Source organism: Podarcis melisellensis (assembly GCF_964234715.1).
Source record: "Podarcis melisellensis genome assembly, chromosome: Z".
Lineage (NCBI taxonomy): Eukaryota > Metazoa > Chordata > Lepidosauria > Squamata > Lacertidae > Podarcis > Podarcis melisellensis.
Window position 1 is genome coordinate 31,354,438 of NC_138547.1, and position 20,294 is coordinate 31,374,731.

At 47.5% G+C, this 20,294-nt stretch overlaps 1 protein-coding gene across 1 annotated transcript in view; it reads right to left on the bottom strand.

Moving 5' to 3' along the window:
- Window positions 1-19,565, bottom strand: part of MPP1 (MAGUK p55 scaffold protein 1) — a 33,946-nt gene extending 14,381 nt beyond the window's left edge. Inside the window, exons 1-3 of the mRNA XM_081897427.1 lie at window positions 19,220-19,565; window positions 3,205-3,348; window positions 1,746-1,824 (exon numbers count right to left, since the gene is read on the bottom strand). Of these exons, the coding sequence (XP_081753553.1) occupies window positions 1,746-1,824; window positions 3,205-3,348; window positions 19,220-19,321 (325 nt within the window). The 5' untranslated portion in view covers window positions 19,322-19,565. The remainder of the gene's footprint in view (window positions 1-1,745; window positions 1,825-3,204; window positions 3,349-19,219) is intronic.
- Between the last annotated feature and the right edge of the window lie 729 nt (window positions 19,566-20,294).

The window sequence follows — 20,294 nt, forward strand, 5'->3', positions numbered from 1 at the left end:
ATGAAAATTATTTTTTTAAAAAGCACATCACTAGCAGCAGTTTAAACATACTACTTGTGGGACTTGCATTATTGAACTGAAAAAAAAAACCTAAACTATGAATTCACATGAGTGAATATGCCTGAAATGCTTCAGAATCGGGTTTGCTTTTATAAAAACACACTGTGAACCCACTACTTGAGCTATTGCTGCTATTCATGCAAAAGGAGCTCACTTCCTAAGTTCTTCCTTAGAGAGTTAACAGCCGCTTTGAACAGAAGGGAAGGGTGGCTCCTTTCAAGCAGGCACGGCCAGGGACTTCGCAAGGGCTCTAGGACTCAGAAGGCCTCATCGCTGACTGGCCTCATCCTGCCAACCCATGCTGCTTCTAGCAGTCACTCACCTGGGCGCTAGCAAGACTTCTGAACGAGCCAAGCCCACCATCACAGGTGCCACCATCACAGAGAGGCCAATGTCACATGTGCAACATCCGTGAAGCTGAATGTGACAGCAGAACAGCTTCAATGGCCACTGCCTTCTCCTTCTGCTGCTGTCAATGGCAGGGGCTGCTTTGACCCTTCTGCCACTCCACAGCAGAAGCAGCAGCAGCAGGAGGAGGAGGAGCCAGTCACTGAAGCCACTCTGCACTTGGCACAGCACTTGGCCGCCTCCACCCTCTGACTGGGGGCCCCAAAAGGGCTCGGCTCCCAGAAACTGGCGCCCCTGCCCACCATAAGCAAAATGCAATGCCTGACCTCGTAATCTAACATGGCGGGTGGCATATCAAAGCCAGGCACTGGCTTGGGTCCCATTCAAAACCACTGCCATTGCTCACCAGTGCAACACGACCAGAGGCCTGGCAGCTGAGAGACTGGTGATGGAGGGAGACATGTCCAGCAATAAACAGCAGCACCTGGCAGAGGGCTTACCACTGGCCTAAACTCCTTGCTCTCTGGTACAAGGAAGAGAGATCTACTCTGATCTCCATCTCTTCCCCCACCACTAAAACATCTCTATTCTAAAGGCGGAAGGGAAACTCTCCATTCCATCTAGTGGGGAAAGGAAGAATTTGCCTTTCCATGCAGTGTAAAATCTCATCATATTCTTGGACAGGGACAAAAAAATAATAAAAGCGTCTATGGAAACCAGGAGCTGGAGGAGGAAATGACAGGACTGTCACCCAAGAAGTTATTGGGTGGTTGCTTTTATTTTGATTGTAGTCATATCTTGGAAGCCGAACGGAATCCATTCAGGAAGTCCGTTCGACTTCCATAACGTTCGAAAACCAAAGCACGGCTTCTGATTGGCTGCAGGAAGCTCCTGCAACCAATCGGAAGCAATGGAAGCCCCTTTGGATGCTCAGCTTCCAAAAATAGTTTGCACACTGGAAAAGTCACTTCTGGGTCCAGGAGCCATAATGTTTGAGAACTAAGTTGTTCAACTTCCAAGGTACTACTATATACATTTTGTGGTTTTATTTTTGATTTTGTTCTGTGAACCATCCTGAGACCTCTGGGTATAGGGCAGTAGGTATATAAAATTCAATAAATAAATAAAATAAATAAGTGGGCTTGGCCTGCAGAACTCAGGAGGTCGGAGGAGAGACACAAAAAGTAGAACTGGTTGGCTCCAAAAGTAGAATTGGGCTCAGGCTCTGCCAACTATTGGGTCTCCTTCCTTTCTGCCCAATAGACATCAGCTTCCATTGGCACTGGTTCCTAGGGATTAAAAAAATATATATTTCCGGGCCTGCTACTGCTCTTTACCTTGCCTGTGGATCATGCCTCCATGGAGGATTCTGGCCACCATACAGCTCTTCTTCTCATTCAGCTTCAGCGTGATACCCTGGAACAGAAAGTCTGTGACAATCTGGATCAAAGCTACAGTGTGAAGACTCTGCTTCTCTGCAGAGGCTCCTCCTGGCCTATCTCTGTACCAGAGGCAGCCCCAGGAGATGCATCCAGGAGGGGAGACTCCTAGCCAAACTCAATCTCTGTTCATTTCCCTTGTACGTAACAGCTGCCAGCTAACACTTCGCTTTCTAGGTCAGAACTTGCACAAAGGGTTGGCAAGGATTGGGATCTGCCAAGGGCCCCACACCCCAGCAGGGGATCCATGCAGCTGACCAGAATACTCTGAGCCTGGCTCATCCTCTTCACCACTGCAACCTGCTTGCTCATCTGCCTTTCTTAGAGAATGGGTCCTAGCTCAGTAGTAGAACATCTGTTTTGCATGCAAAAGGCCCCAGGTTCTATTCCTGGTATCTCTAGATAAGACTGGGAATGTCCCCTGCCTGAAAGCCTGGAGAGGTGCTGTAAGTCAGTGTAATTAGATGGACCAAGGGGCAGCCTCACTCTGGCCCAGACAGCAATAGAGCAGATGACAAGAAGGGTCAGTTGATGCCACTGCCTGCTTGTTGATAGCTGCCGTATAGGTCAGTTGCTAGTGTGAAACTCTTAATTTCCATGGGTTTGAGCCCCAAGTTGGGCAAAAGAATCCTGTATTGCAGGGTGTTGGGTTAGATGAACCTCACGGTCCCTTCCAACTCTACAATTCTACAATTGGCTGGCAGTAGCAATAATAAGTTTAGAGGAGGAGGAGGAGCTGCAGATGGCAGCAAAGAGGAACTAGACTCACTGGGGATGGGAGGCACTGGGGGTAATTCCAAACAATGGGAACTGGCACTGCTTCTAGGACAAGAATGGGGAAACCTGTAGCCCCCCAAATGTTGCTGGACTCCAACTCCCAACAGCTCCAGCCAGTATGGCTAATAGTCAGGCATGATGGGAGTATTCCAGCTACATCCAGAGGGCCACACGTTCCTCATGTTCTAGGTCTTGCTCCTGGAGGCTCCTTCCATGGCTACAAGAGAGTTAGGGACAGAACACCTCTCAAGTGAAGAGGAAATCTCAACTTCAGCCAAGCTGCACACAGCCAGAAGCTTCGAGCTCATTAAAGCCTTCCACCTCTGTCCGTCTAGGCCAGCCTTTCTCAACCTGTGGGTCCCCAGATGTTGTTGAACTACAACTCCCATCACCCCTAGTTAGCAAGGCCAGAGCTCAGGGATGACGGGAGTTGTAGTCCAACAGCATCTGGGGACCCACAGGTTGAGAACCGCTGGTGTGGGCCCAGGAGTTTGCCCAGGAGCAAGAGAAATATTCCTCCACCACCACCCCACTGCCTACAACCACAAGGACTTGAAGCACTCTAGCTTCACCAGCTCACCATGGGCTCCTCTGCGACCTTTTCAAACTGGATGAACCTCATTTTCCGTATCTCCCGGCCATTTGTGTGGGCTGGGCTGCCCAACATGGCTGAGCCATTGGAGTAAATATCCTCGGACACTGCATTCATTGAGGATGGAACTGCCTGTAAAGGCAAAACAAAACAAAACCCCAAATTTAGGAGCAGTACCCAGGCCCTGCTGTATCCTGGTTTCCCAGAAGCCACACCAAACTGGAAACTTTAGCCCAAGAAGTATTAAACTCAGCCATCCATTCCCTGCTCCTATCCCTGAGCCAATATCGTGCTCATGATGGCAGCTGCTGGGTCCTAACACAGCATGGATTTATGTTTTGGCTGCCTAGCTGCAACATGTTCTCTCTCTTCTAGCCTTTAGTGATAGAGAACGGTCACCTTCAATGCACTCAGCTGTTTCTGAAAACATTGCAGCCATGGGATGACAAGTCAAATTGGCCACAATTATGGCTGTCATATACTCTTGGCTAACATGAATGAATGAGTCAAAATCTTGCACCAAGGAATGCTTATTCCCTCATCTTATATTCAGCAAAAATATCAGGAGTGCACTTTCTATGCATGACCAACTCTGCCAAGACAGAAGAGAGCCCAAATTTAAGACCAGTTCTTTTTAGAACAATCTATTTCAGTGGTTCTGAGACTCAGGTGGTTCACAGAAACTGTCACAGAACAGGGTAGAATATCCATACTTGCCTTTACGCTTTTCTTTTCCTGCCAGAGATCGAGGTCTTTTTAGGGCCCGATTATCGAAAACGCTAGCAAGTCCCTGGCTGGAGTCCATGATTTTAATAATATTGAGCTAGTTTCAACAATGAAGATGGTGCAGAAGAAACGTTTATTTTCTTCATACTTAATCCAGAAGCAAAACAGCTTTCCTTCCCATGAAATTGATACTGCTCTAGTGGTTGTTCACATATTACATTCAACCAGTCTACAACATGTGTACCTGCATACTAAAATAATTTAGCTGTACAGTTGTGTAGTTATTAACATGTAATGTTCCACAAGTGTACAGGCTGTGTACATAGCAGCTGAGCTGTACAAACTGACAAGTGTGAATTCTTTCATACAAGCATTTGTACATGTGTGGAGACATCTTGCACCTGTGTCCAGTGTAACATGGGAACAAGCTTACAACTGCATGGATGGTACCGTCTTAGCTGGGCTATCAGGCAGTCTGAGCAAACCAGCCAGCTCCAATATGCCCCAGCAATTTTTGAAGACTCTATGGACGAAAAAGTTGAGGAACGACTGATCCGTTTCATTTCATTTGCTTGATTTTATCTTTAAGTTGAATAAGAAGCCTTTGGGGAACATGGGGTTTTGGTTGCCCAAGAACTATATACTCTTACACTTTGCTGGCGCGGGGCTGGGGGGAATTGTCAGCTAAAAGCTGAGATGCACTTACAAAAGGGATTAAGTTTGACTTGTGTCCAGTTGCAACCAGTGCTTTCAAAACATAATGCACTTAAGCACTACCCCCCACCCACCCAACCAACCCACATTAAATGTTGTTCTTTTACAGACGGGATGGGGGCTATTTGCAGATGGGCTGCTTATTAACAACAACAAAAATGTAGTTGCTAACCTCCACTTTCTAGCACAATTATGCCTTCATATTTTCTAATTGCAAAAAGTTTGGTAAGAAAAGTGAAGGGAAATGGCACACTGGAAAGTGTGGAATAACAACCAGATGCTGGCAACATCATTCTAAGCCTCTGCATGAACCTACCAGGATAAATGCTCAACAAACAGGCAGCATTATATGACCTCTGTGCAAGTTTTGTACAAACACGTCAGCATTAATGTTCAACAACCAACCGTTCCAAAAGCTCCTACAGCTTTTGAGGCTTTGCCAGCAATTTCCCACACATCATCAAACCTATGATTGCAATTTACATACATAAGATAGAATCTTGTTGTGTGTAACGAAAGAAAAGGAGGAGGGGGAGGAAACCTCAGCTTCTCAGATGCTGAATTCTGGGCTCCATTCACACTGCCTGAACTTGGATAGTACTGCAGATTGGGCACTGGTCTGGCACCGAACCTTCTCTCAGGAAAAACAGGCCTGCGCTTGAACCAGCTTTCAAACCCTACACTCTCAGTTGCCACCAGAGTCTTTCAAGTCCCGGGAGAAGAAGAGTTAACACACACAAACCACGAACCAGAGATCTGGTCAACCTCAGAATGGCTGTTTTTAGGGTAAAAAAAGCAACAACTTCAAAAGACTGGATGACAAACATATATTCGGCTTCATTCCAGTAACAGCAGCCCAAGCTCACCCATGCGCAAAGCCACATTTTGAAGGATACCCCCTAACCAGAGTCCTTTCACATAGTTTAGCCCTTGCTCTTGCTCTTATCTTCCAGAAGCAGACAAAGGACGCAATGGATTGGTGATTAAAGCCTGTTAAAGAACAAAAGCACAACAAAAACCTATTAACAGTCCCTGGAAAGGTCTTATCTCTTCTAGACTATAAGCCGGTTTCAAGCAACTGAGCATATATAAACAGCACTGACTGTTTTCCATCTCAATGTCAGGGTGGAAAGGTGGATATGTTTAGTTCATTAGGCTGGTGCTAGACTGTTGGGGGAACTGGGGACAAAGTCTCCTCCTCCCCTACCCACTTCTGCTAAAATGGCACCATCCTCTCAAGAGATAAGAGTAAACCCATCTACACCAACCAAGGCCTCTAAAGCAAGGATGGGTAATCTTTGGAGAGATCAAGGGCCACATACCTTGGAGGCAAATAGTTGGGGTGGTATTAGAAACTCAGATCCATAAGCTAGGCGCCAAATGGCTCCTTAAACCAGGGTTAGTCACCAAAACGAAATGCTTAGTTGCACTTTTTGACCAGGTGTCTCAAAAGTCATTTTTTTAGTATGACTTTTTAGTTCCTGAAATTCATTCTGATGGTGCAGATAAAACATCATGGAGAGAATTCTACAGGATGTGTTGCTACATATTGGTGGGAGTGAGAAGGGTCGAAGCAAAATTGTGGATCACCCCTTCTTTCTCTCACTTTTATTCATTTGCCATCCATTCACATTCTCTCTTCCTCTCTCTGGGGTTGGAGGGTGACACAACGGATGGGGGCCTGGTAAGCAGGTTGCACATCTGTCCTCTAAGGGAGTGGTTCCCAATTAGCGAAGTACTGTGGACCCCTTGTCTTTCAAAAGCCAAGCCATGCGCCCCTTACTTTTGAAAATGTTGCTATTTCTATGGTAGATTTTGTTATGTGAATGTTGCCAGAGACTCTGGGTGGGTTACGTGGACCCCCTGGGGACCACTGCAATTGGGAACCACTGCTCTAAGAAACCAAAGTTATACTGCCTCGGAGAATGGAGGCTGCGTCTAATTATAACAGTCAGTTGCTACTGACAGTCCACCACTTACTAAGGCTCATTAGAGTCTGCTGCAACCTGAACATTTAGCTCAGGGGTCAGCAACCTAAAGTCCATGGGCCACAAGCGGTGCACAGGGGTCATTTAACTGGCCCACGAGCCGCCCGCTCAGCAAGTCCCCGCATGCTGCACTAAACCAGTGCGGTGCATGGAATCACTTCCGGGGCACCAGAAATCGCGTCTGCGCAGACGCAGGCGCTGGAAATCACAGGCTCATGTGCACATGCAATCCGGCCCACGGAGAGATCTCCGCTGGAGTGAACCGGCCCAGGCGAGGTAAACCTTGAAGACCCCAGATTTAGCTCAAACCAACTTCAGGTCTTATTCACATTAAAGAGTCAACTTATTCCAATAACAAAGACAGATTTCCTACCTCCTGTCCAATTTGGATGAATATACACACACTCACTGACTTCTCTGACCAATACAATACTCTCACCCATTTACTATTTCTGAGCTAACCTCACCAGGTTCAGTTTGCAGCACACCTCATTAGCCCCCTTGGACTACCCCTGCCCAGTGCTATTGGCATACATCTCACTGTGTGTTCAGCTCGTGTTTTCTACCATTCCTCCGGAGATAGCTGAAGAACCACGACCTTCCAATCTGAGCCTCTCCAAGCTAATGCAAACAAACCCAGATGTTCCTGGTTAGATATTAGCCTACGGATTTTGCCACTTCATTTAGCAGGCTCTGCCCATCCACACAGAAACCGTTGCTAGCCTAGGAAGGTGATTCTTAAGTGCTTCGGAACAGTAGTGATTAAACATCTGCAAACATAGCCTAAAGCAGGGGTAAGTCAATGTGCTTCCTTCCAGCTGTTCTTGGACTCCAACTCCCATCATTCCTGACTACTAGTCACACTAACTGGGGCTGATGGGAACTGGAGTCCATATCTGGAGGACATCACATTGGGTACCCCTGGCCTAAAAGAAACAACATTCATACCAAAACCACACCCATGGACAATTGTGCGGCAGTGGGCCTTTGGACTGATCTAGAAGGGAACAGAGATCCTCTGGGTATACAGCGCTGAAGAAGATGGAATAGTTGGTTATGTGAGAACAGGATGCTGGACTAGCTGGGTCTTTGGTCTGATCTAGCAGACTCTTCTTATGTCCTTTCCCTTTGCCTCAGCAAAGTTGCTGGTGGCAACCCTGGCCTGGGTTCAAAGTGCCCGTCAGGGGAGCTGACTCAGCCTAGAGTCATCTCTTATCTGTTCTTCCTTCCTTGAAGCAGCCTGTCACACAGTTCAGTGCCAGACCTCCGGGCTCAGCAAAGATTTCCCCAGAGTGCAGCACATTCCAGGCCATTAGGCTCAAAGGTTGGCCTAGTCAAGATGTCCCCACCCCCTACACAGTCTTTCCCACAACCATCGGCGCAGCCAGGATTTATGTTGGGGGGGTGCAGGCTTTAGGCTAGGAGGGAGGCAGAACCTCAGTTAGTTAAGTATTTTGCATTGATTGGATAAGCTCATGTCCCCAACCTTTGCTTTTGGGCTAATCAGTGCCTTGTCCTGAAGATAATCCGGATGTAATCAGGAGAAATGAGAGCTAGAAGCAGGAACTTGGGGATTTGTGGACAACAAAGCTTATCCGTGAGGGTCAGCAACCTCAGCAGCAGCAGCAGCAGCAGCAGCAGAAACCCAAGCACCTTCCCAGAAGTATATGTAGCAGCAGGGAAACCACCCTCCATTTTGGATTTCCCACAATGACTCAGAGGTGGTCATGCAGCAACACTCTGAGGGACTGTGGAAATGGTGGGCAGATTCTCAGACCTGGTGGCTATTGCCAGGGAAATTAGGCACCTGTGAAGCAGCAGCCAGCCCTCACCAAGGGCCCCCACCAATATGGAATGGGACTCACCTCAGAGCACTTTCTAACCAGGAGGAGGCCTCCTTTCTCTGGGCAGAGAAGGGTTTCTGGGCTCTGAAGTGGCTCCACCCACCCTAGTCGGCCATCAGACTCCCCTGATATACTGTAGAAGCCTTCTGGGTCAGGCTAGGACTTTGCCTGAGCAATAAACAGTTCCAACTCCTTGGCTTGAAATTCTTGGGAAGCAATTCTAGGTTGTAACCTCCTGGCTCTTGATCAACAGCACGGAGAAGCTTAAACTTTGCCTCACTTTTGAAGAATGAATGAATCCCTGGCATGTTTGCTTCAGATGCCTGCTGATCAGGGCATCAAAACTCTAGTGTGTTTGCTGGGGTAATAGCTGCTCAGCATCACAAAAGAGCACACACAACCCGCCCACTCTGGGCAGCTTCTGACATATATATATTTTTAAAAAAACAACAACACAGTAAACTGTTTGTTTGTTTATTAAAAAAAATCCCTAAACAGGGCTGCCTTCAGATGTCTTCTAAAAGTCAAATAGTTGTTTATTTCCCTGAGATCTGATGGGAGGGTGTTCCACAGGGAGGGTGCCACTACCGAGAAGGCCAAAACAAACCAGGAATGGGGAGCCTGTGGCCTTTCAGTTGTTGTAGAACAACTCCAATCGTTCCTGGCCATGCATGCTGGGGCTGATGGGAGCTGAAGTCCAATGACATCTGACAGGCCACAGGTTTTCCCACCAATGCACTGGTTCCCTGTAACTTCACTTCTCACAGTGAGGGAGCCGCCAGTAGACTCTCAGAACTGAACCTCAATGTCCGGGCTAAATGATGAGGGTAGAGGCACTCCTTCAGGTATATAGGGCCGTTTAGGGCTTTAAAGGTCAGCACCACCAACACTTTGAACTGTGCTCGGAAATGTACAGTGAAGATCCTTTAGGACCGGTGTGATATAGTCCTGGCGGCCGTTCCCAGTCACCAGCCTAGCTGCTGCATTCTGGATTAGTTGTAGTTTCCGGGTCACTTTCAAAGGTAGCTCCACATACAGTGCACTGCAGTAGTCCAAGAAAGAGATAATTAGAGCATGTACCTCTCTGGGACGCAGGTGGCGCTGTGGGTTAAAGCCTCAGCGCCTAGGACTTGCCGATCGAGAGGTCGGCGGTTCGAATCCCTGCGGCAGGGTGCGCTCCCGCTGCTCGGTCCCAGCGCCTGCCAACCTAGCAGTTCGAAAGCACATCAAAGTGCAAGTAGATAAATAGGGACCGCTTACCAGCGGGAAGGTAAACGGCGTTTCCGTGTGCAGCTCTGGCTCGCCAGAGCAGCGATGTCACGCTGGCCACGTGACCCGGAAGTGTCTCCGGACAGCGCTGGCCCCTGGCCTCTTAAGTGAGATGGGCGCACAACCCCAGAGTCTGTCAAGACTGGCCCGTACGGGCAGGGGTACCTTTACCTTTACCTTTTTACCTCTCTGGCAAGTATAAGGATGAGTCTCTGTGGAACATACAAAGTGCTGTGCTTTGCCATCTAAATCAGAGGTGGAGAATCAGGTTCCAAATGCCGCTCTCTCTATCTGGTCCTCAAGATTCTTTCCAGGCTGCACACCCTTCCCAGCACCAACCTCCATGAGCATTTTTGGTAGTCCAGAACGTGCCTTTTAACTCTGAAAATGCCTGTTGTTTGCCGGTTTAGGCAGGGGTGTAGGCGTATGTGTACAAATCAGCCTAATGTACAAAAGTGATATCTATTTATATATTTTATTCTAAAATCTGTATCTCACTTTTCACTTCTTCAAAGAGGCTTAGGGCAATCAGATACCTAATGCACAAAATTTGAAAAAACAAATTAAAACTCCAAAACGTAAAGCCCCAAGAATTTAAAATGTAAAAAAAAAAAGGAGATCTGAGAAGCATTCAAGGTACAAAGGCCTCCTGAAATAAAATGTTTTGAAACTCAGTAGAGATTTACATCCACTGCTCCACTATTTTTGCCTCTGGTGCCACTCACTATTGGTATCCGGCCCCTGAGAGGTTGCCCAGAATGAAATGTGGCCCTTGGACAGAAGACGATTCCCATCCGTGATCTAAATGCATTCCAAACCGGTTCGCCACAATCCAGTCCATTTCCCCCATCATGACCTCCCCCCAAAACAGACCAGTTGTTTTTCTCCTGCACAGTTTAGTCTTTGATCCGACACTGTCCTTTTGGAAGTTGGACCTGAAGGGAATATGTTTTTCTGCCAAGAGACCGAGAAACGTGATGCTGATGCCGTAAGCACTTGGATTATCTTCCCAGGGCTTCCTGAAACTCAAGTATTGTAGACAATTGTGCCAGTGCCCAACCCACCCACCCCCAGCTTTCTTTTTCAAGGGAGGAAACAGCTGCATGAGGTTACAGCTGTCACAGACAACTCCCAGAACTTGCCAGATGCAACAAAGCATGTCAGAGACAGGCCAGCTCAGCAGAATTCAGCAGCAGCAGCAGCAGCAAAATAGTAGCTACTGAGGAAGTGACCAAGGGTCCAGATGGTCTGAGATACCCTGCTATGTCTAGGATAGAGATGTGGCTTCGGTGACCCTCCAGATCTCACTGGACCCCCATTAGATCCAGTATGGCCCACTGGTTATGGGTGCTGGGAGTCAGAGTCCACAATTTTTCGGGAGAGCCACAAGTTCCCTATCCCAGGGAAACCCTAGGGTAAGAACAGACGAGGAGGTCTCTATCAAAGCTTCTGGACAATCAGTGCCTTGGTGACTCACTACACAGGTACAGTGGAGAGGTGGAAAAGACTGAAATGGTGGCATCCAATGGGCTGACCAGTCCCATTAGTGGAAGCCCACGTAAGGACTTCAGCTAGTGCAACGGGGCTTTCCCCCAACCTCCCTCAAGTTGGGGTTTGGAGAACTCCTAGAACAGCATGTGAGGGAAGGTCCCGTTCCATCGGGCAAGCTGAAATGCTTGTGCCAATAGAACATTTAGGGAGGAGTGATGTTGAATTCTCCTCATATTTTTACTCACAGAGGTGAGTAGGCAAGACAAACTTTAGTATTTATACAGCACTTCCACAACATTATCAGTGGGATTCACAGTAGGAGGAACTGCACAAAAGAAGTGGGACCTAGGGAAGGGGGATTTTCGCAGGAGTGCCCCGTTCAAGGTTCAAGCCAGCCATTCACTCCAAACAGGGCATTCCTCTCCCCAATGACTTCTCCATTTTCTTATTTTCTTTCCAACCACCAACCGGTACTCCATAACAGATGAACATGATCTATCTTCTCTGTGGTGTATTTTGAGGGTTTGGGACCGTTCACGTTTTTGTTTCATTCTGTTAGTTTTCTGGAACTTCTGCAAATCTTGGTGTTTCCTTGACTATGCTAATACTATGCGTTTCCTTGACTATGCCTTATTTCTCATTTGGACCTCAGTTTCTAATGGCATTCACCATCCAAGTTTGCTGTAGGAAGGAATTATAACAGCAGCAGCAGCAGCAGCCAGCTCTTGCTGCCTTTTTGCAAGCAAAACCCAAGGACTTTTGCTGTGTATCCAAAGCTGACAGCTGGTCTAGAGATTTTTTTTCATTACACACATCTTAGCGGCAGTTTTAAAAAAACCAAACAACCCAAAAGCAGCCTTGGTGGCTATTATGAGAGGAGGCACAGCAGCAAAAGATAGTGCTTTATTCTTTCTCTGTTGCCATTTACCACTCAAAAGTGCTACCCTAGTGCAGTTTCAGGTGGGTATTTAAACAAACAGCAGCTTTTTTTCAAGGAAGGAGAAATGAGCAAGGCTGCTTTTGATTTTTAAAGATGGTGCTTCATTCGCATTGCCTTGTAAACACATAGTCCCCCCCCCCCAAAAAAAGATTCAAGAAACAAAGGCAATGGCTGCCATCTCTCCAGTATGTGAATGTTCAGGTCACCTGACTCAGGTGTAAATCCAACAAACAGATGCAGGTCTTGCTGCTCCCAGTTCGGGAAATGCTCTGCAGCTCTGGCAAAACAGCAAAAGATGGAAACCTTGGAAAGGAACAAACAGCTTCTCCCATGATCAAGGGTTTCATTATAATACAAAGCAGTCAAATGCAAAGCAGTGCATTAAAATATTTAAACATTAACAAGACTATTCATTTCCAAGTCATTAAAAAGGTAAAGGTAAAGGGACCCTTGACCATTAGGTCCAGTCACGGACGACTCTGAGGTTGCGGCGCTCATCTCACTTTATTGGTCATGTGGCTTCCGGGTCATGTGGCCAGCATGACTAAGCGCTTCTGGCGCATCAGAGCAGCGCATGGAAACGCCGTTTACCTTCCCGCCGGAGCGGTACCTATTTATCTACTTGCACTTTGATGTGCTTTCGAACTGCTAGGTTGGCAGGAGCAGGAACCATGCAATGGGAGCTCACCCCGTCGCGGGGATTCAAACTGCTGAACTTCTGATCAGCAAGCCCTAGGCTCTGTGGTTTAGACCACAACGCCACCCGTGTCCCCTTCCAAGTCATTAGTTCCTTTTAAAAGCCACTTTCTTGGCCTGAAGGTCATGCAGAAACCTAGGTATGCTTTACTTGATTCTGCAACAGAAGAAAGGAAGAAGAAGGTGGGCAGAACTTCTGTGCCTAGTACTGTAACCAGTTTGATAAATGCTACTTAAGGGCCTGGTTCTTCTTACTATGGATGGTCAACCTGCACCCCGTCTTTCCACCAAGGATCAAAGAGCAGCATACATGGTTGCCACCCCTTTTATCCACAAAACAGCCCTGTGAGGTAGGTTAGATTAGGAGCTAGTGACTAAGACCAAGATCACCAACTAAGCTTTTTGGAGGAGAGGGAATTTGAACCCAGGTCTCCCTAGGCTAAAGTTGAACACTCTAACCTGCTCCCTAAAATGCTAGTTTTCTATGTGCAAGCGTGGTTTAGTTATTTATGCATCCATACACTTTTGTTTACATCAAGAATCAGTCCATCAACAAATGCTCAGGATTTTCTTTAAAAAACACACAGGCAATAGCTCAGAGGTGAAACCTCAGTTTTACATGCAGAAGGTCACAAGTCCAATCCCCAGCATTTCCAGTTAAAAGGTTATCTAGCAGCAGGTGATGGGAAAGATTTCTCTGTCCCTGAGACTTTGGAGACCTGCTGACAAACATCATAAGAACATAAGGAAGATCTTTGTATGACTCTTGAAAAGATCCTCAAGAATTTCTTCTTCAAACAGGCAGAGACAACTGTTGCGAAAGAACTTGGAAGTAATATCAATATTGAAAAATTAACAACAGATGTTAATAACCTAATATAAGAAGAGCCTGCTGGATCAGGCCAATGATCTGTCTAGTTCAGTATCCTGTTCTCAATAGCCACAAGAAGACCTGAGCAAAAGAGCACTCTCTTCCTCCTGCAACTTGTATTCAGAAGGATCGCTGCCTCGAACTGTGGCAGCAGAGAATGGCTAGTAGCCATTGATAGCCCTCACCTCCATGAATTTGCCTAATTGTCTTATAAAGCCCTCTAGGTTGATGGTAATCACTGCCTCCTGTGGGAGCAGGTTCCATAGTTTACCTATGTACCACATGAAGAAGTGTTTTATTTTTTATCTGTTCTGAGTCTTCCAACATTCAGCTTCAATGGACATCTCTTAGTACTGATGTTCTGAAACAGAGAGGAAAATATTGATCTTTCCATGTTCTCCATGCCCTATGTAATTTTTTAAGCTTATGTCACGTCACTTCTTACTCGCCTTTTCTCTAAAACTACAAAATCCCAAACACTGCAAGCTGCCCCTTAACCATTTTGGAGGCCCTTTTCAAAGTAGAACGCAATGGTAGCCAAGTAGATATTGTTGGGACTCCCAGTTCCCATCTGCTGTAGGCTGCACAGCCAACAATCAGAGGTGATGGGAGCTGTCATCCAACAACATCTGGACAGCATTGGCTAGCCTGGAAGCAGATAATAGTGGAAAAGAGCCGGACAAAGACCTGGCATAAGACAACTTGCTATTATTCCTAGAGCCTTGACAGGGAATTTGGAGAAGGGAGGGAGTCTAACTAGAGCACAAAGGGTAAAGCATGGCTCAGGGTTGACTTCAGCAATGCACCCTCTTGAAAGCACATGATACTTTGCTGAAGCTAAGCAGGTCTGGATCTGTTCATTGCCTGGATGAGAGACTGCCTGGGAATACTATGTATACTGCCTTGAGAATTATGGAATAAAGTTGGAATATTAGCACAGCAGATAGATTAATGAACATGGTATAACATGCAATGTATCTAAAATGTGTGGGGGGGTGATGCCTGTGTACATATTGACATGCATTTCACATGGAGAATCAATTTTGATTTTAGATGTTACTTGCACAGTACTGAATCCATTCTAGCTCCCCAGTTTGACTAGCATTATGTTAGTTCATTGTATGACCTACACATTGTATGAAACAGTGCTGTTTTAACATATAGCAGAAAAATATGGTAGTCTATTTCTCCCCCATCCTCAGTCACTGCCAACTGGAAATCTAGACCTGCCGAGCCATGTTTTAATTCACCAAACGGTTGGATTCTGTGGACAAATGGATCTTCACGTGGCTCCCACTGCCATGCAGCAACTGTTCTCGCAGCTAAGGCAACATAAGCAAACCATCCAAAGACATTCTCTGTGCAGATCAGGCCAAACATGAAACATTATACAACAATGGTGCATTTAACAGGAGCATCACACAAAACCCCCAAGAAACAACAACTGGACTACTCTTCACAGCAAGGCGATTTCATTTGCAGCACTGTCTCCAGTTCTGCATCTGCCACACGGTTCAAAATGGGTGCTGACCAGTCAGAAGGTTTTCAGAGGAGAGTGACAAAAAAATGAGTGTCTCCAGGTTGCCAAGTCATGTGGTAGAAGATCGAAGAAGCTGGGTATCTTTAGCTCAAAGGGAAAAGGGTTGCACAGGGGCAAGTTGCCAAAATGTAGACTACATAGATTTGATAAAACCAAATTCCCCCATTGCCAAGTCATAAAAGCTAGACATTATCCAAGCTAAACTACTTACTATGCAGGAGATCTGCAACTGGATCTCCCAACATATTTACGTTAACTTTAAAGCAGCTATAGGGCAGTGGGGAGGGAAGGAAAATTGGACAGAAGAAGCAGCACAAACAGAGGATGTGTTCAATCATTTCCTTCCATGCTATTTCCCTGGTCTAAATACTCCCCAAGTTGTTGTCTGTACCATGCCAGTATTTTTTTGGAACAACTTCAAGATAACACTTCTCTTACCATGAATTGGTGCCACATCAGTGAGCTATCAGAGAGGTATCTACTCCTCCCACTATTGTTCCACTGTGGTCATTGAGACCTGCTGGGGAAACTTGCTTTCCTTGACTGCCCCTAATCTGTATATCAACAGCATCAAAAGCAGCGATAGTTCCCAGGATAAAAAACACACACCAAGAAGCCTGTTAGGGCCTGAACCTTGTGAGAGTCCAGGAGCAATGCAAAATTGTTTTTTGCTCAGACTTGTTTATAGCAGCAGCTGGTGATTAATGGAAGAAGAGATTTGTACTGCATTTTTAAAAAAATGTTTATATATTTTTAATAATACTCTGTGTTACAAAGATGTCTGCAAACATGACAGGAAGGCTGGCAACTTCAACCCCGCTGTCTGCAAATCCCTTACAGACAACCAAGTTCCTGGAGATAGTCAGGTTGTGTATCCATAAGCAGTGACTAGAGGAGGAATGACTGCTGGGAGAAGCACAGAAGGAAGAAACACCATGGTGCACCTGTAGCAGCAAAACATGTCTCTCCCGTATCGGTCTCTACAGCCACAGCAGGTGCTGTAACCTTCCAACAGTTTGACTTCACTCCCCCAAATGCAGACTCCTCCACTGTCTCCCAAGGAAGACAGATGCCAACAAGTTCAAGTATCCAAAGCACTGCAGAAGTGTGAACTCAGTCATTCGCACAACAGCCCGATAAGGCAGACCAATCGTATTAAATAGCACAGGTCGGAGTGTGGAGGCAAGGAGAGAAAAAGCTGAAACAGTAGTGCATTGGTGGGAGAACCTGTGGCCTGTCGGATGTCATTGGACTTCAACTCCTATCAGGCCCAGCATGTATGGCCAGGAATGATGGAAGTTGTTCCACAGCAACTGAAAGGCCACAGGCTCCCCATTCCTAGAGTCCTGGCTTGTTTTGGACTTGCTTGAAAGCACAAATGCTGGACCTGAGTACAACAGCATTCTCCGGACCTGTGAATCCCCCAACAGTAGAGGCAGAGGCTAGCCATTATGTCTAGCAGACACTGATAGTCTTATCAATGGTGGGGAAGAGCCCTGCATGAGATTCTGAAGAGCCAATGTCAGAGATTGTGAAGGCATGGAAAAACAGAAAGGGAAAAAAATCCCGAAGAAGTTTTCCCTTATTTTTTTTATAGGCCTTCACATCTCTAGCCATTGCTAGCAAGTGCTGGGAGAGATGTACAAAGAAAACTGACCTAGTATATGACAGCTTCTTATGTTCCTATCATCACTTCCCCCAAACTGGATAGCTCTGCAGCTAAATCAGCACAAGGCAATTGCCACTTCCAGTTCTGACCAGATGCAACTTTGCAGCAGAGAAAGAGAGAGAGAGAGAGACAACTTCCTCTGAAGTAAAGCACTGAATCCTTCTCACATACACAATATACGCACAGGCTCTACTCAGAAGCAAAGGGACAAGATGACCAGCTGCAAGATGCAGCTGTGCCCCCAGACTCTTAATACTTGTGATTAGCTTGCCAATAGGCAACAAGGGAGGAGGGCACACAGGCAACAAGAGAAAAGCAAGCAAAAAACAAGCCCCCTCCTTTAAAAGGGTCAGTCTCCATGGTCTCCCTTAAAATGTACTTGCTGTAACAGTTCCAGAAAGAAAGAAAAGTGTGGATTGAGAGCCACATTTCCACCAATTACATTCAAATTGTCTGAATGATCTATGGACTTGGCAACAGTAACCCAGCACATCATGTTTTTCCAATGTGCGGAACACCTTGCACACCTGCACATGAGCCTCTTTGATGGAGGTCTGTCCTCACACTTCTGTCCCCCACTGTGGTCTTTGCATAGGGAAAGCCACAAAAGAGATCCAACTTGCAAGAGGATTTTGCTGTTTGCAGCAGGATGCATGAGCTGTATAGCATATCCACCCCAATCTGTCCTGGGATTCTCGTTTACCTGGATGGCTCCACAGCTGGCTTTTCTGTTCTGAACAGCCATTCATGAACACGTTTTGCAGATCTCAGCACCTTTGCATCAAGGAATAGCTCTGGTCCAGGGTTTCCCAAACTTGGGTCTCCAGTTGTTTTTTGACTACAGTTCCTATCATCCCTGACCATTGGTCCTGCTAGCTAGGGATGATGGGAGTTGTAGTCTGAAACACCTGGAAAAGTTTGGGAAACACTGCTCTAGTCGAAAGTGTCCAGAGTTCAAATTTCCCAATGCGTCTTCTCCAACTGATTTCCAAAGTGCCACTCTAGAAAAAAAAATGGGGTATCCTCCACAGCAGCTTTCAATCCAATGTATCAGAGTTATTGCTAGAAGAGAAATCCGGAAACCGCAGAGTACAGGCAGAAAAAACATTGGTTCCACGCAAGGGACCGTATTTGGATCTCAGCCAAAAAGCATGAAACTGAGAAGCACCCCAATAGACCATGTACTGTAACCCACTTAAAACAACTGTCCTCCACCACTTGCAAGGAGTGTGGTGGTGTCCAGCCACCACAAAAGCAAAAATCACTGGAGTTATTCGAAATGAAAGTGGAAGAGGGAAATGTATCATCACCTGGATCCCACAGACAATCGTGTCCCACCAGACTCTGCCACTTCCAAAGGGAAGGGAACTAGCCTAGTGACAGAGGACAGGAACATAGGAAACTGCTGTCTACAGAGTCAGACCACTGGTCCATCTAGCTCAATACTGCCTACACTGACTGGTAGCAGCTCTCCAGGATTTCAGAGAGGGGTCTCTCCCAGTCAGTGCTAGGCATTCAGCCTGGTGCCTTCTCCATGCAAGCAGTTGTTCTGCCACTAAGTTGCAGCTCTTCCCTGTTTTGCATACAGAAGGTCCCAAATTCAATCCCACCCATCTCTAGCAAGGCTGGAAGAAGGACGCATGCCTGCCACTCTCCTTAGGTGATATCAAACTGCATGGGGTCAGTGGTCTGTCAACGCATCAGGCAGAAGCTCCCCACGTTCCTTTTTTTAAAAAAGGTGGATTCAAAAGTACATCTCCCGCGTGCATTAGCTGGTCTAAGCTGGTCCATTCTGCTTCCTAGATAGCATTGCTGGTACCCAGGTAACGCAAATGGCATAGGCAGACCTTCGCATGCTTAACGGGACGTATACCCCACTACGTGCAACAGCGTTTACTCTCTAGTCAATGGGTTTCAGAATTGCAGCCCGAAGTCTCACTTGCGAAGTCACATAAAACTCAAGACCCGTTGGGGCCACCTAGTCCATGCCCAAATTTATCCACCCCAAAGGGATATGTGTTAAGTAACAGGCAGGCGATGCATTTGCATCGATCAGCATATAGAGTAAGTGGACAACGTGGGTGGGTGGGGGCCTCTCGCCCAGCATCGGAAAGGTAACAACCCGCTCCTTGCTTTAAACATGAGCGGGAGGGAGGGACTTGCCCACCTTCAGCGCTACGGCGCGTTCAGCGGCCGTTGCCACGTCTTCCCACCGGCCACCCCCGCATGCCCCGATCTCCAGAAGCGCCTCTCACCTCGGCCTTAGGCCTGTTCTGCAGAAGGTGCTCCAGGTACAGGTCAGACAGCGCGGTCCTCATGCTGCTCACGCTGTCACTCCGGCTGGATTTGAGCGTCATGGTTGGTGGGCGCCAGGCAGGAGTAGCTAAGCACCCCGGGGTAGTGTGATGCTATGAGACTCGGAGTCGAACGGCGTCTCGTCAGCGGCCCGAGGGGCTCTGCTTCCACCCGCAAGGCGCGATCGCTGTCAAGCCGCTGCTGCTGCTGCTTTTGGAGCCGAGTAGACCCCGCGCGCGCACTACAGCCGGCCGGAGCGTCCTAAACCGAAAGGGTTGCAGAGTCACCGTGCGCCGGAGAAGGCAGCAGAGGGGAGGACCAGGCCCGCCCGCTGGGAGTGGCTAGATAGGGAGGGATCTCTCCACCCGGCCCACAGCGGCTGCCAAAGCAGCAGCCCTGCGTTCCTCTAGCCACTTAGCGCCGCCGTGCGCCGTGCGCTGGGGACAGCGGTGCAAGCCCTATCCAACCTCTCCAAGTCGCGCGCGCGCCCTCCTGCGCCCTCTCCTGCCAGAGCCGAGTGTCTTTCTGCTGCCTGCCAGAGCCCCCGCTTCGCTTACGCAAAGCACGAGGCTCTGTCTGCAATGTTGAACGAGCTGGGCCGTGCAAGCAGCAGCGATTGTTTTGGGGGCCGATAAGCGACGTCACCTCAAGAACAGAGGGGGCTCCCTTCGGGCGAGTAACACTCGCTGGCAGCAGCGGCTCTCCTGGTTCTCAGGCAGGGGTCTTCCTCGGCCTTCTGTGGACAGTGTCCTTGACTGGACTTGGTCTCCACGTCTGCAGAACAGGCGCTCTCCCATTAATTCATGCATAAATACGGTACTTTTTGTGGTTGCGTGGCAATCGGCGATTCAACTGGTGATCGGCGATCTAGGAAGCTGACTTGTACAGAACCAGACCCTTGGTCATTCTAGCTCAATATTGTCTACACGAACTGGCAGCGGCACTCCCATTATTTCAAACCAGGGTCCTTCCCCGCCTTACCTAGAGCTGTCAGAAATTGAACCTGGAGCCTTCTGCATTTAAAGGATGTGCACT